Source organism: Nilaparvata lugens, chromosome X (assembly GCF_014356525.2).
Source record: "Nilaparvata lugens isolate BPH chromosome X, ASM1435652v1, whole genome shotgun sequence".
Classification (NCBI taxonomy): domain Eukaryota; kingdom Metazoa; phylum Arthropoda; class Insecta; order Hemiptera; family Delphacidae; genus Nilaparvata; species Nilaparvata lugens.
In genome coordinates, this window is record NC_052518.1 from 94,771,256 (window position 1) to 94,794,375 (window position 23,120).

The 23,120-nt window shown below is 34.1% G+C and overlaps 2 protein-coding genes across 4 annotated transcripts; one reads left to right on the plus strand and one right to left on the minus strand.

The window, feature by feature from the left end:
- Positions 1 to 298: 298 nt before the first annotated feature.
- On the minus strand, positions 299 to 21,475 carry LOC111046578. 3 transcript variants are annotated; one of them, XM_039442733.1, is made up of 3 exons: positions 21,316 to 21,475; positions 3,625 to 3,862; positions 299 to 1,063 (listed from the first exon to the last, which is right to left on the minus strand). In XM_039442733.1, the coding sequence occupies exons 2-3, from the start codon at positions 3,858 to 3,860 to the stop codon at positions 868 to 870; spliced, it is 432 nt and encodes a 143-aa protein (XP_039298667.1). In that variant the 5' UTR covers positions 3,861 to 3,862; positions 21,316 to 21,475; the 3' UTR covers positions 299 to 867. The 3 variants fall into 3 exon arrangements, with proteins under 3 accessions (XP_039298667.1, XP_022187849.2, XP_039298668.1); XM_022332157.2 differs by lacking the exon at positions 21,316 to 21,475 and adding an exon at positions 7,796 to 7,875; XM_039442734.1 differs by lacking the exon at positions 21,316 to 21,475 and adding an exon at positions 7,383 to 7,466.
- LOC111050121 (zinc finger protein rotund) lies at positions 9,372 to 18,419 on the plus strand. The gene is given in 4 exon segments (XM_039442119.1): positions 9,372 to 9,410; positions 17,140 to 17,669; positions 17,671 to 17,934; positions 17,936 to 18,419. Coding segments are annotated over 4 exon segments (1,074 nt in total). The 3' UTR covers positions 18,177 to 18,419.
- Positions 21,476 to 23,120: the final 1,645 nt, after the last annotated feature.

Consider the following 23,120-nt stretch of genomic DNA (forward strand, 5'->3'; position numbering starts at 1 on the left):
TGTGTCATAAAACACTAAAACACAATCATTTATTGATGCCTTGCAAGATGGACAAAGTAATAGACCAAGAAAAAGAAAGCACATAGCACAAGAAGGCCTTTTATAGATCTTGTCACTACAGAAGTGAATTATAATCTCCAAATTTTCCGTTTTGTTTTTGGATCCAAGAATTCCAATATGCTAATGATGCAGTGCACATCATTCTCTCTACGATGAGCCCATCGTATCTATGTGCTATGCCTTTCATCAGGTCATTGATCATTGAAATTTCATTCTATTTTCATTGAAAATTCTACAGTTTTATTTGTACAATCAGTTTTATTTATTTCTACAACATCGACATACACATTTACATATTTTTACAAAGTGACTCTGTCGAATTAAAAAATTTGTCTTTCCATCATCAGAATCATAAATCTCCTCATCTCTTGCACTGGAGTGTCCTGTTTTCTAAATATAACTATGAACTGAAACGTGAGTAACTATATCAGACACAAGACTTGCTTGTAAATCATCTTCTGGTAAATTCTATAATTTTCTGAGAATGATCTAATATTTATTTTTCTAGGCCCTGTGCTCATGTACTAGCAGAAGATGAGGACAAAGAAAACGATGTGTAGGAGCAGAGATAAAACAGATGCAAGAATATTCATATGCATAGTAAATGTCAAATTGTTATTAAATATAGTTTTGTTTTTCCTCTAGTAGAAGATGAATAATATCTGTTATAAGTGATTCAGTTTTTAAAAGATTTTTTATATTATCGCTAAATTAAATTAGAATTTATTCATCTCCGTGTTGTTTTTTAATATTATCCTCTTCCACCCTATCACCTCTGGATTATTGAAAATAATTGATTCTGATTTTTTAATCTTCGTCCTCAGACGACGGCAACGGGGACGGACCGTCCCCGTGGGGATTCGAGCTTTCTCTCACAGCTTCCAACTCGATCTCCGCCCTGACCATTGCTGCATGATCCGCTAACGGATTCGGGATTCCCTCCATAGGAGGTATAAACGGGTCAATCGGAATCGGGTCAATCGGAGACTCGCTCCTCGCGCGCCTGAAATTCACAATACAACACCATACTATTTTATTCAATTCATTTATTTTGTGCGAGCCAGTATTAAAGCATAACACGGAACATGATTAAAACATGCCACATTGTGAGGCTCGCGTGTATTCTATTCTAATGTATTCTAGTCTATTCGAATAGAATAGACTGATAATTTCATCATTCACTCTTATTGTTATACTCTGTTCAGAATTACTTCTGACTTGGGATGGACATGCGCAGCAGAGAAGGCATACAGCGGCAGGGATACAACGGCGGCTATGTTGCCGTTGTGTACCGGCCAGCGTTCTCTAATATTTGCAGTGAGCATTCAAGCGCTCTTGTTAAACTTGGGAAGTTTCCTCTCAGCAATCACAGACTCAAGTGACTCTAATCGACAAATTCACAACTGCGCTTCCACCTATGACTCTATCCATCACTGCAATTGGCTGATCTCCCTCCATTTATCTGCGCCGAAAATTCCTTCAAGTCTGAAGTAAATTTGCACGGAGTATGGGGCTACTGATTATTAAAACACAATTAAAATAATCAAGTTCCCTTTACAACTCTTCAAGTGTAAATGAAACTTACTTCAACTTTTGTTTTCCGCTTGAAAATGGCTCTTGAAGAGTTAAAACTAGTAGTATTGCAATGATATAAAGGGTACGGTACTTGATAATTTTCTATTGTGTTTTAATAATTTTATGGTATGGAAAAAAATGTATGTTGTGGTATTTTTAGATAATAAAAAGCATGAGAAATCGATGTTATCAATACCGTACTCAGTATAGTGTTTTTGAACAAGTACAGTGGTATTGACTACATCAAAGTCTCATTCGTAGAATAGAATAGAATGACTTTTATTTGGTGGACATTACTGATTAATCTTCGCCACGTCATCAAATAAAAGTCATTCTATTCTAAAACGCTCTAGGAAATAGTTATAAAGTCAGTGGAAATAATAGGATGGTTAGGTTGCCAATTTTCTTTTTTCACCACCTTCGATAGTATTATTTGTATATTTTTTTATCTGTAAGGCTCAACTCACACTTACGCGACTCAGGTCGAGAATAGACTCGACTGTAGTCGAGAGCATGTGTTTCCAAATGGTGACACTCAGACCAGTCTATTCTAGTCTCCGCGACTGTCACCATTTGAAAACACATGCTCTCGACTAGAGTCGAGTCTCTGAGTCGTGTGAGTTGAGCCTTAAATGGCCATGTACTGAAAACACGATGTTGATTCATCTCTTCAATAACGTTGTGTTTCAATTCTTTGAATACTGATGATGTAAATTTAAAATGTACCTTTTTTCTATGTCAATAAATTACAGGTGATAATTCTACCAACCATATCAACAGTTTTTGTTTATATCATTATGTAGTTTTGAAGAATACACTACAATATAATATTATACTATCCTTTTTTAGTAAAACTCAGCGATCTGTGCTGTTTAGAATTGCAACTAACGACAGGACAAGTGTGTTGAACACAAGTGTACACACATACTAGTCATGCATGTTGTGTCATCAGCGATAGGCTTCGATCAAAAAACAGCTGTTTGACAGAAGCTTCTGACATAAAATAAACCATTGGAAAATTACACATTATAATTACCGTACTCAAAAATAATCTAACCTCGAATAGAGCAGTGGAGAAGAAATAAACAACCAAAAATCGAAGATACAAAGACCTTACCTCAAAAAATTTCGTTCAAAGCCTTTTGCTGTCTTGATACAACAATGTATGTCGACACATGTTCAACAAACTTGTCCTGCCGTTAGTGGCCATTCAGCAAAGACAGCAAAGATAGCTAAGTTTTACCATAGAGGAAGAAAGCATATTTATGCCATCATTTCGCTATGGTTTTACTAAAAAAGGTCAGCCGATTGTCTCACGAAAAGTGTAACAGCCGAACACCATAGATTATAATATTGAAATCTGTAATGAAAAATGTTCAGTAAAATTTTCCTATCGACCTTAGTTTTCAAGATTATTAATTTTTCTATATTTTTGATAAACTAATTCAAAATAATTCTTGTGATTTTTCGATATTTTTGAAAAAATAATTTCAAGATAATTGATTTTTCGATATTTTTGAAAAGCGTCAATAACTAGAAAACTATCAGCCAAAATCTAATTCCAAGGATATAGTTGGAAAGAAAAAGAAATTTCCAATCAGATTTATATTATTTGCTACTTCATATGACGTTTTTGAACATTTTATGAGCATTAGAATTGTTTGAAATTTAGCTTTGAACTAGACGAATGCTCGTTTCTCAACTTCGAGCGCTCATTGAATGTTCAAAAACGTCAATAAACGGAACAAATATTATATCAATCTCATTGCAAATGTCTTCCTCTTTCCAAACAAATCAAATTAGAATTGAATATTGACTGATAGTGCTCTAGTTATTGACATTTTTCGAAAAATCTAAAGACCTCAAAAATTAAGGTCGATATAAGAAAATTTTAATGGACATTTTTTGTTGTAAATTTCAACACCTTTCGTGGGACACTTTGTATATGGTACTGTCCACCCTAAGAAACTGTAAGATTTGTTTTATTACCTGGAGCTACCTCTTCCACGCCCACGTCCACCCCGTGCACCCCGTCCACGCCCGCGACGTGAGTGTAGGAGAGTTCGACGAGACCGACGGCGACGGCGGCCGAGAGAGCGACTCCGATGCTCGTCTAACTGGGCATCATCTGCAGCTGCTGCTGCACCAGGAGCTTCTACTTCCATCTCAGCTGCTTGTACTGGAATGTCTATTCCAGCATCTCCATCGGGTACCACTTGTTCCATTTCTGCAATTAAAATACACAGTACAGATTAAACATTTTTCATCAATTGAATTTTTTCATTCATAATCTTTTATAATTTTCTTTATTTTATTTTCACTATAGAATTATAATTTTTGTGTTTCATCTTATGGGTTCAAATTAAAATAAAAAAAATTAACAACCCATCAAATTACAGGGACAAGCTACGGTATAAGAAGAGTTTTTTCAGGCGTTTAAGCAGACGAATCGGCAGGGCAAGAAGCTCTCTGATTGGCTGATTCCCGAACGCCAACCCAATCAGCTGATTATCAGCCAATGGAAGAGCTTTCTGCCCTGTGCAAAAAAGCCTCAAAACGCTTAATGTCGCTTGGCCCTAACGATAGTACCCGGTGCAGGAGTGACCGATCGTTAGCCCCTAACTGCGTGAAAACTGATAACTTTGGAATTTCCCTTTCCATCGGTAGATAGATGAAATTTTTTACATCCCAAAAAATCTTTACTTATATATAATAAGACAGATGATGAGTCCCAAAGGCAGGGTATTAAGATTGTTCATCTATATAATAAGAGAGAGTAGGGTTGTGTTCGCATCAAAACATGTCAACTTGTGGATTGCATACCGGAAAAACGGGAATAACTTAGATCTCCAAATTTTGCACATAGATTCTAAAAATATCAATCTCGTTTTAGATAAGTACTTCAATGAATAGCAATTCTTAGAAATGGATCCATCATTTAGAATAGCGCGTATCCTTGTAGTAGAACTACATACTGCAAGTCTGCAACCGATTCGAAGAAAGCAAAACGATATTTCTGCTGTATGGTGTAAGTCTCCAGTATGAAACAGATACTAACTTGTGAAATCACATAGAACCTTTTCAGATAACCAACTATAGTGAGGTTCACGTTATAATGGCATAGGAGAAAAACGTTGCAGATCCTCTGTCTTGTCAATGCCTTCTATAGACGGTAGCTGATACAGGTTTATTAATTTAATATTAGCTTTTCTTTCTCGTTTAAATTAATCAATTCTATTTTATTAAGCTAGAAATTATATTTTTCAATAATTTTATAATGATTTTTCAACATAATTAAGATGAAATATTCTGTTAATTATTAATTCTAAATTGTTAACAGAGCAAAGCGAGAAAGAGATAGCGCTATCCGTTTTGTTGAATGATAGACAAGAATAGCAATACCATTGCTAACCAAACACTACCATTATAGCGTGGACCTCACTAGAGTGACGTTCATGTTATGATGATAGTATTTGGATTAACATTGGTGTTGAAATTCTTGTCTATAATTCGACAAAGCAGACAGCGTTATCCTTATCTAGCTCTGCAACTTGCCAGGTCGTTTTAACAATGTATGAGTGATTATATTTATACATTGTAACTAACAAGATTTTGAATCTCAATAAATTATGAAAATGTATTATTCAATCATTGAAGAATGATACATTTTGTAAGGGTGGAGCGACGAAAGTAGAGGGTAGCGGAGAAGGTAGCTTGTAAATGATGTGTCAAAACACTGTGAAGCGGCAGATGCAAGATTGACTATAGAATCAACGAAGAAAGAGAAAACAGTTTAGATACAGTACTTGCATTATATTTTTCAGCTACTTTATTTCAACACTGTCAGCTACCTTTTCCGCTATTCTCTATCTTCAAAATATACTCTATGACTAACTTACATTTTTCAATTTCTTTGTATGGGGGAGTAAAACTTATAAGCTGAATTGTAATTGTTTTCTGAATATTTAGGGAGTTGCGTCGACCTTTTTGTTGAGGGGGGGGGGTGGTCACCACACCACTGTATAAACGACAGCAACTTGCAAACTTATCAATAATTCCCTATCTGTACTTAAATTCGAATTCAAATCTTACAGTATTCCATTTTATAACGATTTGGTTCATCCAATGGATTTCGTGATTCGTCAGTCGTCCCATTGCAAGCCCAAACTTCCAATATAACCTATAGGAGCTTAAATCAACTAACTTGACTACATAACCTATTGCAAATCAATATTGATAAGAATTATTCTGCTCTCAAAATACGTGATTAGAATTAGTTTAAAACTGCTTTTGAATTGCTTCTATAACATAAAGATAAAATCTGGTGTGGTACACTCACACAACTTTCCTTGCTCATTGAACTTGGAGCCTCATTCTTAAACGACAATAATTTAGAGAAATAACATAATGACGATTGGCGGCAACATAATTATTTGAAACTACGATCAGACTACTGTACATGTGTGTATATAATTGTTTTCAGAGTACTTTTCCCTTTTTGTAAATTGTGAAATCCGATGATTTTTTAAAAGTCGTCAAAACAGCTGTTCTACAGATGAAATATCTCGACTATGTGTTATTTTTATAGACTGCTCTACCTACCTACCTCATGCACGAGAAGGAGGTTACAAAGTCCATTTCTCAAGGATGGAGTGAACCCCCCATTAGTTTCCCAGAAAGGAGACTCATGCCAGTTGATGGAGCTGATAAATAACTATACAGAATATGAATTTGAAATAAATGAGTCGAGTAATTTTTGAGAAAATCGTGAAAAACATGGTTTTTCAGTAATTATCCGCCATTTTTCTCAAGAATATTAAGCAGCTCCTGCAATTTTCCTAGAAATGAGACTCCTGTCAGTTGATAGGGCTTATAAATAGCTACCCATGGTATAAATTTGAAGAAAATCGTTAGAGCCGTTTTCGAGAAAACCGTGAAAAACAAGGTTTTTTAGTAATTATCTGCCATTTTTCTCGAGAATATTACGCAGCTCCTGCAATTTTCCCAGAAATGAGACTCATGTCAGTTGATAGGGCTTATAAATAGCTATCCATGGTATAAATTTAAAGAAAATCGTTAGAGCCGTTTTTGAGAAAATCGTGAAAAACATGGTTTTTTAGTAATTATCCGCCATTTTTTCCGCCATCTTGAATTGAATTTTATTGAATTTCTTATTGTCGGGTCCTCATGATATAAGGACCTTAAGTTTAAAATTTCAAGTCAATCGGTTAATTAGGAATGGAGTTATCGTGTTAACAGACATACACACACACACACACACACACACACACACAAACAGACCAACACCCAAAAATCATGTTTTTGGACTCAGGGGAAATTGAAACGTATAGAAAACTTGAAATTGGGGTACCTTAATTTTTTTTTGGAAAGCAATACTTTTCTTACCTATGGTAGTAGGGCAAGGAAAGTAATAACGTACAGCTGTGAGTTGACAAATTACTGTACTGAATACAATACTGTAGGCATACTGTTACAATTACAAATTCCTCAATTTATTCTTTCACGTGAGACGTCTCTATAACGAGGTTTTACCTTACTCCAGATAAAATTCTCTATTTGAAACAAGATAATTTCTCATAAAATCATAATAATAATGACATATTAGTTTCGAAAGATTGAACCGTCCCAACAATGGAAGCTTGCATTCTTGGATAAAGTAAATACGGCCTATGAAATTAACCAAAGTAATTACAGTATTAACTTGAGGTGACCATATTTGTAATTACCTTAACATACATTATGATGGTCAGGCCAAAACGAGACATGATGGCGTCCCTCAAGTGAATCTGGGCACAGAGGGACGCTAACCTAAAAAGCTGGACTTTCTCGCCGAAAGCACGAACAAAAGTCCATTAGTACAATTGTACTAAAAGCGGTACAATTTCATAACTTTTGTAGACAGTGTGAATTAAAAAGGTTTGCAGTTCTGTATAGCCAGTTTATCGATTAGCAAATAAAAACAATCTTGAAAACGAAATTGGATAATTTTCGACTATAGGCTACCCTACTGCTAAAGCTGAGCTCACTTGATAGCATTAGAGTGTATTGAATTTTGATGAAAATGCATGAGAATAAATAAAGAGAGATGATTAATAAATAATTATACGAATGTTATCTTATAATAGTGATTAATACTCACTTCAAAAGCGGCTTGAGATTGATAACGATGACTCGATGACACTTTCAGGCTTCAGTGAAGGAAAAATGGTGCTAAACGCCGAAACGGAAGCCACTGTCTGTGTAGTTGCAAACTACATCAACACACTCCAGAGTGAGTGTAGCTTCAAATTTCAATAAATTCGAAAAAATTATTTCGAAAAAACATAGACCTAGAAATTGAGTGATTCAACATTAAATTTAATTATATTGATTTAAAATAAAATTTATTTGTTGTTAAAATTAATCTTCATCAGTCGTAATTATTAGATTTAGGCTGATGTATTGGGCTGGTGAATACAATTTTTTGTTACAAATAATTCAAAATAAATGCTCAAGAAGCAGAATAAATGTTCTAAACGTTATAAAAAACTTCATATTAAATCAAAAACGTTGATAAAATCGATAAATCGAATGTAAAGATAAGTATCAATACTGATCTATTTAAATCAACAAATTTTGTTGGCGATACTTCAAATATTTGACCGCGCGATTCAAAAATATTTGCCCACATATTCAGCTCGTGTCGTTGGAATTGAAAGCAAGTTAAGACTTTTGCCGTCTCCATAATATTATATTTTTGTTAGACGAACTAATCATGATTGCCAAGAATAAGGATTAATTCTATTTAGTAATGTATAGTGGCTTTATCATGCTTTCAATTCCAACGACACAAGCTGAATTTGTGCACAAATGTTTTTGAATTGCGCGGTCAAATATTTGAAGCATCGCCAACCAAATTTGTTGATTCAAATAGATCATTATTGATATATAACTTTACATTCAATCTATCGATTTTATCAGCGTTTTTTGATTTAATATATGACGATTTTTATAACTTTCGAAACATTTATTCTGCTCCTTGAGCATTTATTTTGAATTATTTGTATTTACCTGCTCAAAACATCAGCCTAGATATAATGATTACAAGGGATAAAGATCAATTTGAACAACAAAGAAACTTTATTTTGAATGAATATGATTAAATTCAATTTTCAATCACTCAATTTCTTTGTTTTTTCAGAATAATTTTTTCGAATTTATTTGAATTTGAGGTTCAACGCCCTCTAGTTTAGTTTGTGAGAATGTAAACAAGATTGGCGTCTCTCTCACGGTATTTTGGCGGTTAGCGTGGGTCTTGTTCCTGTAATTTCTTGAAGGTGTCATCGGTCTAAAGCTTCGTTTCGAGTGAGTATTAATCAGTATTATAAGATAACATTCGTATAATGTATTACTCATCTCTCTTTATTTATTCTCATAGATATTCACCGGAATTCAATACACTCTAATATTATCAAGTGAGCTCACTTACAGCATTAGGCTATTGCATACAGTCGAAAATTAGCCAATTACGTTTTCAAGATAGTTCTTAGTTGTTAATCGATAAACTCATTAAATAACTGCAAACATTTTTAATTCACACTGTCTACAATAATTATGAAATTGTACCGCTTTTAGTACAATTGTACTAATGGACTTTTGTTCCTGCTTTCGGCGAGAAAGTCCAGCTTTTTAGGTTAGCGTCCCTTTGTGTCCAGATTTACTTGAGGGACGCTATCATGTCTCGTTTTGGCCTGACCATCATAATGTATGTTAAGGTAATTACAAATATGGTCACCTCAAGTTAATACCGTAATTATTTTGGTTAAGGCTGTGCAAAGGCTAAAAATAACCTTTCTACTGGTGATATTTTTCAGTTTTTTGATTTTTGGAAATCATCATCCTATTAAAATGAAAAAGTTTTCTTGGGAAACATTTTTTTTCGATCATTACTTTTTGAGATATGAGCGTCTAAAGTTTGAATATTTGGTACAGAACATTTCAAATTCTGTTAAGAGATAAATCCATGAGATTTAGAGAATAAATTCTTCATGGTATTTTTGATTGAATAAAACAAAAAATTCTTGAAAATATCAATTTTTGAGAAAGTTATTCAATTTACTAAAAATGACCAAAAATAACTTTTAATTGAGTTATATTAGGCCATTTTTAGTAAATTGAATAACTTTCTCAAAAATTGAAATTTTCAAAAAAAGGTTTTATTCAATCAACAATACCATGTAGAATTTATTCTCTAAATCTCATGGATTTATCTCTTACAGAATTTGAAATGTTCTGTCCCAAAAATTTTAACTTTAGGCGCTCATATCTCAAAAATTGATGATCAGAAAAAAATGTTTTTCTGAGAAAACTTTTTCATTTTGATAGCTTGATGATATACAAATCGAAAAACTCCTTTGAAAAATATCACCAGTAGAAAGTTTATTTTTAGCCTTTGCATAGCCTTTATTTCATAGGCCGTATTTACTTTATCCAAGAATGCAAGCTTCTATTGATAGGGCTAGTTCAATCCTCAGATACTTCAAAAAAATTGGTTTATTATCTTGTTTCAAATATAGAATTTTATCTAGAGTATGGTACCGTACTCTGTGAGTACGGTAAAACCTCGTAGTGACGAGGAAGTGACGTCTCACGAGTATCAAGGAATTGATAATTCATTCATAATACTTTACAATAACAATAGTCTAATTTTGTACACGTCCGCTTTTCAACTATTTCCTCATCATCATCATAATAATAACGTAAACAGTAGATCAGTCATCTCCCTCACCAGGTCAACTTTGTTTACAAACAAGGTTACTACTGTTTATTATTTTCTTCTTTCTATTCTTCTTCTTCGTCAATAGTTGTTGTAGGTCCTTCCATACAACTTACGGTATATCTATAGTCCATTGTCACTCGTCCTATAGGTTCGTCACAGATGTTTTTCTGATGACAAAGGTTTGCATTGTCTCGAGTAGCTAAGATTTCACTTCTCTCTCTATCTCTTTTGAAGGCTGATCTTTCTTCCATGTCGAAAATCGTCTTATTCGATAATCATAATTCTATTCTATTTCATCATCACGCTATTACTAAAGATTAATTCATCACTTTCAGATCATTCTTAAAGCCTGGTTTTCATTGGTAGAGTTAGTGGTAGAGTTCCCTGGGCAAGTACTAACTATCTTGTGAACTCTCCCAATGAAAACGCTGATAGTAGAGTAGAGTCATGGTAGAGTACTAGTTTTTAGTAGAGTAGAGTGGGATAGTACTCTACCACTTGCCTTCCCTCACCACCGCTTCTCACTCTACTCTTCCACTATTAAGCTAATGAAAACAGTCTCGAGCTAGTAGAGTAGAGTCGTGCCGTAGGCTATCAAGTTTAAGAAGTATTGTTATTTATTTTAAGTCAAATCAAATCAAAGCTTATTCATCAAATATGAATGGTGATTCATCACCATTTGTACCGCAGTTACAGTCGCACATATTGTCTGATTTGGATGGAATTTGGTATGCAAGTTCTTTGAAACAAGGCGCAGAAACGTATGTGTAACGATTTTTGGTAAGACCTCCGTTTTTTTTTTTTTTTTTTTGTAATATTCAAAAAACTGTAGAATAACCTCAAAAGTTACTTTTTCGTATCTTTAAAGATACAGCAATTCATGTTCCTACTTTTCGCATTTTTTGTTCATTTTTGTGTCGCTCTACAGTGTCAAGTCTTTTTTTCCTTTTGGTATGAGATCGGAAACCGATTTGTGAGCATTAACATTCAGCATAAGCATAACAAGCCATAACATTGAATCCACTTTTCATGAAAAACATCATTAGCAACCTCCTGTCATTGTCACCAAAAAACCCATCTTATTTAGAATCATTTTTCGTCTCACCATCGTCTGTGAGACGATTCATCATCTAAATTGCCCATATTCCATTTTTCCGTCAGTTGACCGATTTCTTAAAATTAAGTATTAGAAAAGTTGTGATATATGTTTATATTGTAAATATGGAGACGATATAAAGGTACCTCCTTGATAAGTCCGGTGTCCCTGCAAACAGTGTCTCTAGCACTTTCAATGTAGAAAATAGCAGATGACATGGCTAAATCTTCACAATTTACTGTACTTACTGTACTGGCCCTTCTCATTAGTTTGAAAGTTGTATTCATGAGGCTTGAGAATTGGAAAATCGTGTTAGTAGAGTAGAGTAGGGTATATTAGGTTCTAAGTATTGTTAATAACCTAGCAACCTGGAATGATGAACATCATCGAAATATAATTACTATTATTAAAAAAAAAAATTTGGAGATGACAAAATATTTGAGTACTATAACCTCAACTTTCTAGAATTAATTAATATTTTTTCCAGGAAATCACAATATGATTTCATATTATTAACATATTATGTTGTTGCAACAGTACTATTGAAACAAAATTGCTCTAATCAAAAGTTGATTATTTTTTGTCAGCTGTTTGAAATGTAATCTATCAGCTCTGGGCATGTAGGTTGACGGGATTTCAATAAAGCTGTGTGTATAAATAATTATTAATGTTGGTGAGTCGAAGAAAAAAGCTTCTAATACATTTTTTGACATTTTTTGGAAGCAAATTAAACTGTGTGTTAGATATCCAGTCATTATTAATTTGACAGTAGAAAAATATGAAAAAAATATGTACTTTTGGAAAAACCTTTTTATTGTTGTAAGTTATTTTTCTTTAAATTTCTCACTTGCTAATGATAGTATACGATTTATTGGATTAATTTCTCGATATAAACAAATATGGAGTACAAACAAAATCTTCTTACATTGATAATAAGCGTTTTCCTTCTCTATGTCTCTACATAAGTAAGATCATTGTCTCATCAAAATCTATATCAGATTCATCATTCAAAGAATCAAATATTTCATCATCATTCATTTCAGTAATAATACAAATGAGAAATAAGAGTTTGCAATATTACATAGCTATACTAACATATATATATAACATATATAATATATATATATATATTATATATATATATATATATATATATATATTATTGTATTACTATGTATATTGTGCACACACATCATGCGCACAATTGGATCACACCTGCTGATCAGTAAAGAACAATGGAATGATGCCAGGAAAAAGCTGAAGGGGAGTGTTGAAGGAGATATCTCTCTCACACACACAAAGAAAGAAACACACACACACACACACACACACACACACACACACACACACACACACACACACACACACACACACACACACACAGTTTTCGATGAAAACTCAATTTCCCGGGTCGCCATTTGAATTTGGTTGAAATTTAGCTATGGTTATAAGCTTATCTTCGGGAGCTGAACAAAAAAGCTTGTAATAAATTTTTTGTGAGGAACATGTACTCCACTTATACGTTACCATGTGACATATTACATCAGGTTTTATATATGTCACCATGTGACATATATATTGCTATAAACACTTATACAAATCTCATACAAAATACTACCATACACATAATAAAAGCCGGCAAGGTCGGCAGATGATGAATATGACGGCTGTGTAAAATAATGGGAGAGAGAAGACGGAGGAGAGATGAGAGAGACCGACCGGCTTGAAACAAAGGAGGTCGATCTGAGAGACGAAGCAGGCGTGTTTGAGCCGAATGGCTAGGTGGAGACCCTCTAATCGCATTTTGATGGTTCACCGGAACTCAGAACTGGATGCTGAAGAAGAAGATTTCGACCTGGAGAGCCTGGAGAAGCCGTCCACTTCTCCAGATACGGCGGCCGGAAGCGACATTACTTTGTCGCTTTAAGTGTCATTACTTTGTGGTCCGAATGACGAAGGACGAGAACAGTGCATCTCATTTATAATTTATCTTCTAATCGCTGTACTGCCGATTGCAATCTGCCTGATGTCCATTCAACAACCTCCTCCTCCTACCAACCAACTCCTCCTCCTCCTCCTCCTTGTCCTCCTACCCCTATTCATCTTTCCCCTCTACCACCTCATTCAAACTTGTGGTCGAGACCAACGGATAGTGCCGTGTAATATTGTGAATTGGCACTATTGGCAGCGATTGGAGGCACTTGATCGGCTTTATGGGCTCGGTGGCTAAGTGGCTTCACACCTTTGCTGTTTTTCGTGAGACTGCTGACCGTGAAACGATGGTCTTAAATAATATTCTTCCTCAATGAACTAGAGTATTGGACTCCTATTTCCGACCTACGTGTTCTTTCAAGTGACTACTCACCATTCACTCAGAATAAGAAACTTGAGAAAGACACCCTATACCAATATTATTGAATTATAAGAAGAAAACTTCAACTGCACATTTATTTGAATATTATTTAGCTAACATAGAAAGAAGCTTAATGAATGAAAAACTAACTACTTAGCTGTTTACACTCTGCAGGATTTCCCAAAAAAGAGAATGTATAAAATGGAAAACTCTTTTATTATTGATTAATTCTATAATATGAACGTCCTCTCCTTATAAATCAGCTAAAGTAATTTATTCATTTCAGAATAAAATAAAGGAATTCATTCTTCTACTTTTAATTTTATTATGTTCATATTTGAAGTATTGAGCTCATCAATCTTGGAAACATCGTCAGATTAAGCCTGCAATATTCAGTTTTTCTATGAGATCACAGCTCACCGTAAAAATAAAGCATCATCAAATCAAACGTTGAATTTTCGCGTTGGAAAATTAACCTTGATGAGAGGCAGTTTGAAAACAAAACTGAATCTGTTCTAAGCGCTAAGGTCGACCAGGACTAGTTCTGATGTTGCCTATAGCATGTCCAGTATCCGCTTTTCGAAAATAAAATCAGATGAATAAAAAAACGCTGGATAAAAAGGAAATGGCCGAATGCAAATACATCTCATTATCAGATGCCGGTCTGATCGGTTTTAGATAAAGCCGACATAATTATCATTAATACCATTATAACCAGTAGCAAGGAACTCGCTGATCTGTAGGCTGTACTACTTGCTGTAAGCATCATTTTACGCACTAAGTATAAGGGTAGGGAATTTGCGTTCAAAATTAGAGCATTAATGGAGAAACAATGTTCTTAGAACACACTCTGGTTTACAATTAATTTAATCGTGCGACTCGTATACAATTATTATTCTGATTTCACGCTATTTTGAAAACACACATGTACTCTATTTTGATTCTTCAACTAACCATCACGGTATAAGTATTGGAGCAACTAATTCAACTTCTCATTATCAAGTTTCATCCTGTTATTTTTAATATGAATGATGAATAATGAGCGATTTCAAATTGTTAGCCTATCTATAATCTATTATGAATAGGGTATCAATTCGATGTGCTACCAATTTCTTACTTGGTATGGTCACCTCTGTACTTTATTGCTACGTCCTGAAATGTCTCGTTAACTCCTTACTCTTGATAAGTATAAATAAATTTCATTTATTCATTTTCATTCATCCATGAAGTCTATCTTTGTACTCCATCCAAATTCCAATTAAGTTTCTAACCAAACTCTCATACCATGAAGTCCAGCCTGTGGATAAAAGCCTTCAGGTTAAAAAAAATGACAAAGTAGATTTCTCAATCATGATTCTCATTCTATTATGATTCTTATTGAATGTGATCACAGTCTCACATCGTGATTTATAACTTAATTTCAATCAAGATTATTCTGAAAAGTTGTAGGTTTTCCTGTTTGTATTGTAACAGGGATGAATTCGTTCAATGAACAATACTAAATTTAAATTCACTAAGAATAGTTCAAGTGCGTGTCTATTATTTTAATAAATTGTCATTGATTGGTAATTCTATCTCATTACTAGAATATTTTTCAAGATGTGTTCTTGGTCTTACGTTTCTTAATGTTATGTTTGAAAAGTTAGCGATTGGGGATTATAAATTAAGTTGAATATAGATTACTGCTCTGATTGAGTTTTCATCAAAACAATGGATAAAAAATTGGAATTTTGAATTGAGCTTATTTGTTTTTGATAAAATTTACGTTTTTAGAATCTGTACAAAGTACCTGTTTCCGTCTAGAATTTATGAAAAAAAGATAAATATTACCTTGTTGCATTAAGATTGGTTCCGTCCTTAAAACTATTTTCATCGCTCCAGTATTAGGCTACGTGCGAAACAAATGGATGAAGAATTTTTGTGCCTTTTTTCATTTTACAAGAATCTCTGTGAATACTTCATCGGTTACCTCAATCTTTTATGCTCTTCTTCGACTTTTTATAGAGTTATTTTCACCTGATCGATTGTTGCTACTTTATGGATGGTCGACTGAGTATTTAACACTCGACTTATTTTCAAGTTCCATTCATTATAGACCGTATATACATACTTGATAGTCTATGATCCATAAACATTTTTAAATAATCTACCATTAATTATTTCAACCTTCACCTCCTACAAAAATATATTTCATGTCCATACTGTTTATAATATTATTCCTTACATTTAAATTAATGCATCCAAATTTATGTTGGTGTCTTCTCTGTTAATATACAATGCTTTGCTTCTGCATGTTGAGTTCAGCATAATTATCTAATTGCTTGGCTTATGCTTATGAGAATGGAATACCTGCTACCTGTTAATTTTCCTGTTTTATACTGTTCCGAATCCATCTATATAAAGTTATCAATAATGCTTTATTGTTTTTGGGAATTCTGCTGTTGTGGTACATACGAATAAAGTTGTTTACGATCATCCACTAGTAAGTGTATAAGTGTACTAGTGAGTGATCACACTACCAATATTTCCAAATATACTTTTGTGAAGAGAACAGTAATTTATTATTGTATAGTTTTAGTGATTTTTTGTAATTTTAACGCTGTTAAAATGTATAAAGCTGTATGAACGCTGTATAAAGCCCGGTTTATTTTTATTTTTATTCAGCTATAGCCGATCCATCAATTCGTAAGCATGTGTAATGATGTCAATGAACTGACTGTTATCAAGATTGACTGTTCAAATTTGTGAAGGCTTCTTGTAAAATAGATACAGTTAATAGTACACAAACTAGGAAAGCATAAAACATGTATCAGATAAATAGTACTCATCTAATTTGTTATCGAGTTACTAATAACCATGCTCGTTTCACACAATATTATAAAATATCATCTAGCCTAAGTGGCATTTGATCTATTATTTGCTGGTTCATGTTTGTTGTTCCGTCATTACAGTTTTTGTGTTGACAATTGGTTCAATTATGAGAAAATGAATCAAAGAAAAAATAGAACAAAAAGCTTCACTTTGAATATTTAATTGTGATTTGTAAGTTTTGAGGAATTTATTCTCTATTGCAGTTGTTCCATCTGGAATAACCAACCACAGTATCTGTATATCATAATTTTGAAAAAAAACTCGTTGTATTTAATCCATTCTGAAAATATTGTAATTCAATGTATACATTAATAAATAATATGTGTATGAAAATACTGTTGTTGAAAGTTGTAACTTATTAAATTTGATTGTCGGTGACTAACGTCTTGATTGTTGTCTTTGCAGATATTCGGCTCCAAATCGGAATTGCAGATTCATTCTCAGCTGCACATGGACGAGGTGAAGCCATACAAGTGCACGCAGTGCAGCAAGACATTCGCCAACAGCGCATACATGAGCCAGCACACGCGCATCCACCTGGGCATCAAGCCCTTCCGCTGCGAGATCTGTCCGCGCAACTTCACACAGCTGTCACACCTGCAGCAGCACATACGCACACACACCGGCGACAAGCCCTACAAGTGCCGGCATCCCAACTGCAACAAGGCCTTCGCGCAGCTCAGCAACCTGCAGTCGCACTCGCGCTGCCACCAGACCGACAAGCCCTACAAGTGCAACTCCTGCTACAAGTGCTTCTCCGACGAGCCCTCCCTGCTCGAGCACATCCCCAAGCACAAGGAGTCCAAGCACCTAAAGACGCACATCTGCCAGTACTGCGGCAAGAGCTACAAGCAAGAGAGCCACCTGTCGGAGCACATGCATCAGAAGCATGCCGAAAGGACCGACAAGCAGCCGCCCATCAGTCAGCACGAGGCTCTCCAACAACAAAACAATGGGAAATAATGATCACCTGCACCGAGATATGAACGGTGGTGGTAATGGAGGGGATGATCCACACTCAGGAAGGCCTCCCGCACCACCACCCACTCCGGGCGCGGTTTCCCCAGGAAACTATCACGACTCGGTGATCGGCAAGAACAATACGTCCTCCGCCTCAGCATTCACACCCATCCAGTCGATGGGCATCCCCTCACATCATCACAACAACCACCTCAACCATCACCAGATCTCAGACCCGCGATCTATCCTACAACGCCATCGCCTTCCCCGGCACCAAGGTTGTGACCTCCGCCGGCCAGATCGAGGGCCTCCCCGGCAGTGTGCAGACTTCGGTCGCCATGGAAATGCCCAAAAAAGTCTCGGGCAACAGCTTCCCCAACTTGATTTCGCTCAACCAGATCAGGAACTATGCTCACCAGCCGACTCCATCGCTCATGACGACCGAGCACCTCATCGAAGGCCTCAAGAACAAGAGCCAATAATGGCACGCCCCCCTCACGTACCCTGCCTGGGTCTCAGCTCAGCACTGGACTAATTGATAGTGTTTGATGTGATCTGTGTCTGCTTCTGCTTTCCAAACAATAACTTTACTGTCACCACCAAGTGAGTACTGTGCTTGTCGGTTGAATATTTGAACTGCGCAGGCGTTTTGTTTCGAATATAGTGACTCAATTTGTTGATTATTTGAAGATTTGTTTTTGTGAATGTCGGTTGTAATTATAGTTTTATTTATTTATTTATTTATCTATTTATAATTTTTAAAAAGTGTAAGCAAGATGTGGAACGGCGGGAGAAGCCTCCTTTGAAGCATTCAAATTAGAAGATATTCAACAAACTTTTTTCTTCCTCAAAAAATAATATTTACACTGTAATAGTTAAATATCAGATCTAATAAAAATTCTATTCTAATTATCTTATTCTACTCTTATCATTATTCTTTTTAGCTCATAATATTTCCACATAACATAATATTAATCATTCTTCATATCGGGAAATGATTATTTTAAATTTATCTGACATCGAATAATGTATTAGTCCTAAACAGTTCAGCGTCCTTCATTGAATGACAACTGCAAATCAGCTAAAAGGCCTCGTTCTACTAGCAATATTGTCTCATGTAATACTTTCGCTGAGTCTGCTGAGTCTGAGTTCGTTTTTCAAACCTCTCCAGAATTATTGTTTCAATAAATATTTCATCGCTATTAATGCTTAACTGGGACACGCTTCCCAAGATATTTTTACTACCAGATTGCAATAAATTGATCAAAATTTCATCATGTTTTTCTACAGTGTTCCCATTAACAAATTCATCTGGTTCACTCATTATCCTTTAAATCATTATCCTTTATATTATCATTCAGAAAATTACAATTATTCAAATCTGACTCAGTGTTTTTTATTTCACTGTTCACACGAATTGCTGATTCACATTCATGTAATCCGTTCAATATAATATTTACACGACCTGCTTTTTGTTTGTCAATAATTGAATAGTTCTCATCATAATCAAAAGATCGTTGCCTCCTGTTAACAGAATGTTTATTATCAATATTTTTCAAACCCGATTCAGAAGTCATTCCATTCATTTCAATATCATTTTGGGGTCCAAATGAATTTTCATCAGTTATATGAAACACCTTTTTTCTGTTAACAAAATATTCCTACGTTTTCTAATTCCTGGAAACTTCCTACCATCGAAAATGCACACTTTAATATCATAGCCTTCTTTTTCACAAATATCTCTCATCTTTGTATGTATCCGGTCATTGTAGCTCAAGTTATAAAAACAATTCCTAGTTAGATGATTACATTTATCACAAATTTTACATTTCCTACGCTTACGTCTTCGCTTTCCATTATTATAAACAATACTAGCATTTTGATGCACTTTCTCAATAGAATCATGTTCATTACAAAATATATCAGAGTTCAGACGATTTTCAAACAACCTGTATTTTTCCTTTTTGTCAATTATATCTTCCTCATGTGCTTGTGTAAAACTAGCATCACAACAAATATTTATTTCATTCAAAACAATATCATCACAAGTATTAAAATCCTCACATGATGTATCACAAATAAAAGCTTTTTCAAAACGATTCTCAATTTCAAATTCATTTCAGATTTCCAATAATTCTTCAAACTCTTTTTCCATATTATCATCTATTAGTTGCACTTGTCCAAATTTCCATACATTCAAGAAATTCTGGCATGATAATTCATATTGCTCAATATTTTTAAACAATTCTTCAATGGTCCTATTGTGTAACGTGATAATTCTTCCATATATATGTGAAGACAAACCTCTTAAAATAATTCTGATAATCCGTGTTTCCTGCATATTCGAATCTAATTTCCCACATAGGGATAAAACTCTCACTACAAAATCTCTGCCATCTTCCTCGAATTCCATTCTACAAGTATTCAATTCCTTTTCTAATTTCCACCATTTGTGAGGAGATCGAAATAGTATATTTCGCACCTAGGGCCGAAAATGAGACTTTTCCGGCTCGAAATCTGTTTTCAAGTCCGAGGCCGTAGGCCGAGGACTAGAAAAGATTGAGAGCCGAAAAACATTTTTGCCCATGGTGAGAACGTTATTTTTCGCCACACAGAAAAATAAACAATATAAATATGAGAATAATTGTTTATTAGGCACTTCCAAAAGCACAACAGGAAGGTCATAGCTCTAGCAAATCTGAGGTAATCTGAATATCAGGAAATTGTCCAAGTATTTTTATTTTTTATTCTGATTTGTCTAAATAACCTAAAAGATTATGTTCAATTAATCCGGTTTTAATAATCATAAATTCTCCATAATATCTCAAAATATCTTCAATAATATATTTTCAATTTAATCCTTTCTTAATAATTATCAATTATTTTCCATATCATCATAAATATCTAAATCTCTCCAATAAGAATTAATCATAAATCTTGCAATCTTACAAAATCTTCAAATAGCATAGCTTTTACAAGTTAAAATCTCAAAATATCGTAAATATCTTTACAATATCGTTTATCTCATAATCGTTATTCTTAATCCATCGAAATCCGTTAGTAATACATTTTGTAATAGGCAATGATAACATTATAATTCCAAAATATTCCAATTCATTAAATCCTCGAAATTCATCCTAACAACTGTTTCTACAGCCCCGGAATGTTCAAACTCAACTATTTGACCCATAATAAATTTCACTGAAATAAAAATAATATTCAATAGTAAACAATGCGACCACAGAATTGAGGATACCAGAAAAGTCCAAGTATAAAGCTGGATTAAAATAACACTTGAGCCTCCACCAAATATGTAAGCAAGATGTGGAACGGCGGGAGAAGCCTCCACCAAAATATGTAAGCAAGATATGTGCCTACACCAAATATGTAAGGGTGGGAAAATGAAAAACAAGAAAAGATCGTACAGGTTTTTGATATTTAAAACAAATCAATAAATTATTTTATTACGAAATAAGAATTATAATTAGAATTTATTACGAAATAATAATCAGATGAATATTTCAGGGGCTACTCGCTTTGCTGATCTGTGGTCGTTCAGTTTATGATAATAAAACAATAAAAAACAAAATTTAATGTTTAGAATTATAGATCTTACTTTACCTTAACAAAAGTCCCTTGGCCTGCTCTTCAAGGTCCAGATAAAACACTCCCGAATTTAAAATAAAAAAATATAAAAAAACTCTGCCAATTGATTGAATCAAAAACACCAGCTTTCCCTACAAGATTCAAATCCTGAAAATACAATTATGTAGGTTTAAACTGCCCGGACTCCGACAGCCTATAATTGAATTCTCAAGACAGAAACCTTCAGGTAACCAATGCCTTAACTCAACAACTCACTTCACAAACGGTTCAAGTATACGGGCCTCGAAAGAAAAATTCCAGATCTATATTTATGTAAAAAACACATGCACCCTTGATTCACAGACAAAAAGACAACTCACTCTTGTTTGTATAGCATGGAGCTAAAACCCATAATATTGCCTTCACGAAACGTGATAAAACACACGTTTCATCTTTGTACATTCGAGATCTTCTCGCTTTATAAATTATATTTAATAATAAATCCGCGACCAGATCTCCAATTCACAAAATAATATTTCAAAAATTGAATAGGTTTTGATGTCATGTATGACAAAAGTAGCACTGATTGGGAGAGAAAAACTAAGAATACTCCTTGTACTATTTCTCTCCCAAATTTAGATAACATTTTAAAAGTCCAAAATAGGGTTATGATTTCACTTCACTAAAATTTAGTCCATTTTCACACAAAAACTACGAAAACTAAGATTTTTAAATTTTGATGGTTGAAAACAGAATAAAAACAATAATATGACACTCAAATCACCATTAATTGGAACATTTTTGCGTAATTTGACAAAATTTAGAGCCAGAAAAAACACAACTCATTATTCAGAACAGTAGACCTCGCTCATGAATAAAACTTTCAATCTAATTTTTTGAATAATTATATTTTCACATTCTTAAAAAGCTATCTGGCAGCGTTGCAAAGCTAGAAGAGCTATTTGTTAGCAAAGCTATTTGCTTAGTCAAGTAACACCAATGTACATCAAATAAATATTGCCTTTATAACGTGGACCTAGTACACTAGACTATCTACCTAATCTACCCTGTGCAGTGCTTTACTGCTGCTGCAAATATTTCAATGATTAAATTTACCGAGTGTTTCCATATTTGTTGTATTGTTCAGCTCAGCTTGTTTTATCTGATTAATCACATGTTCATGTCAACTATTCTTGACTTTTGAGAGCAGAAACCCTGATTTCCAAAATAATTTAACCATATTGAAAACTGATGGAATATTTTTAATTTTTTGTTTGTAGTGAGAAGAGCTTGAACAATATAACATTCATCTTCTCAAGGAAAAGTAAACCAGAGATGTAATTAGTAGTAATTGGTATGGAATGTGCTCAGCACTGCCTCATGGATAAAGACAATTCAAGGACTGTTTACTTTTATAAATTGATTTGACGTCAACTATCAACTATTGATAGACACTATTTGCACTATAAAATTGGTGTCTTCGTGTTTATTAACGAAGTTATTTTTGAGACAGGATGTAAAACAGTTTTATTGCTTTCCTTGAGATGACTGAACAAAAGACTATCGTTGGCCAGATTTCAGTAAACAATATTGTATAGGAAAACATTGAAGTGATATTGCAAATAAAATAGAAATATCAACTGAAATCGGTGGATTTAATTTTCTTTAAAAGCAGTGTTATCTCTTGTAATTGTCACATAATGACAATACTGAATTTTGTATGTGACCTGGGACTGGCTTATGTACTGATGTAGCCTACTCTGGCTCAAATAAAATCATTGAATCACATTGGTCATTGATAAGATGTTCAATTAGAGGCTTCTGCAACTCACTGTCAACAA

Bases quoted from the DNA above. Each gene is read 5' to 3' on its own strand.
- LOC111046578 (XM_039442733.1), bottom strand. From the start codon at position 3,860: ATGGAACAAGTGGTACCCGATGGAGATGCTGGAATAGACATTCCAGTA. The intron at 1,064-3,624 runs GTAATAAAACAA...TGTGAATTTCAG, and splicing joins CGTGGAAGAGGTAGCTCCAG to GCGCGCGAGGAGCGAGTCTC.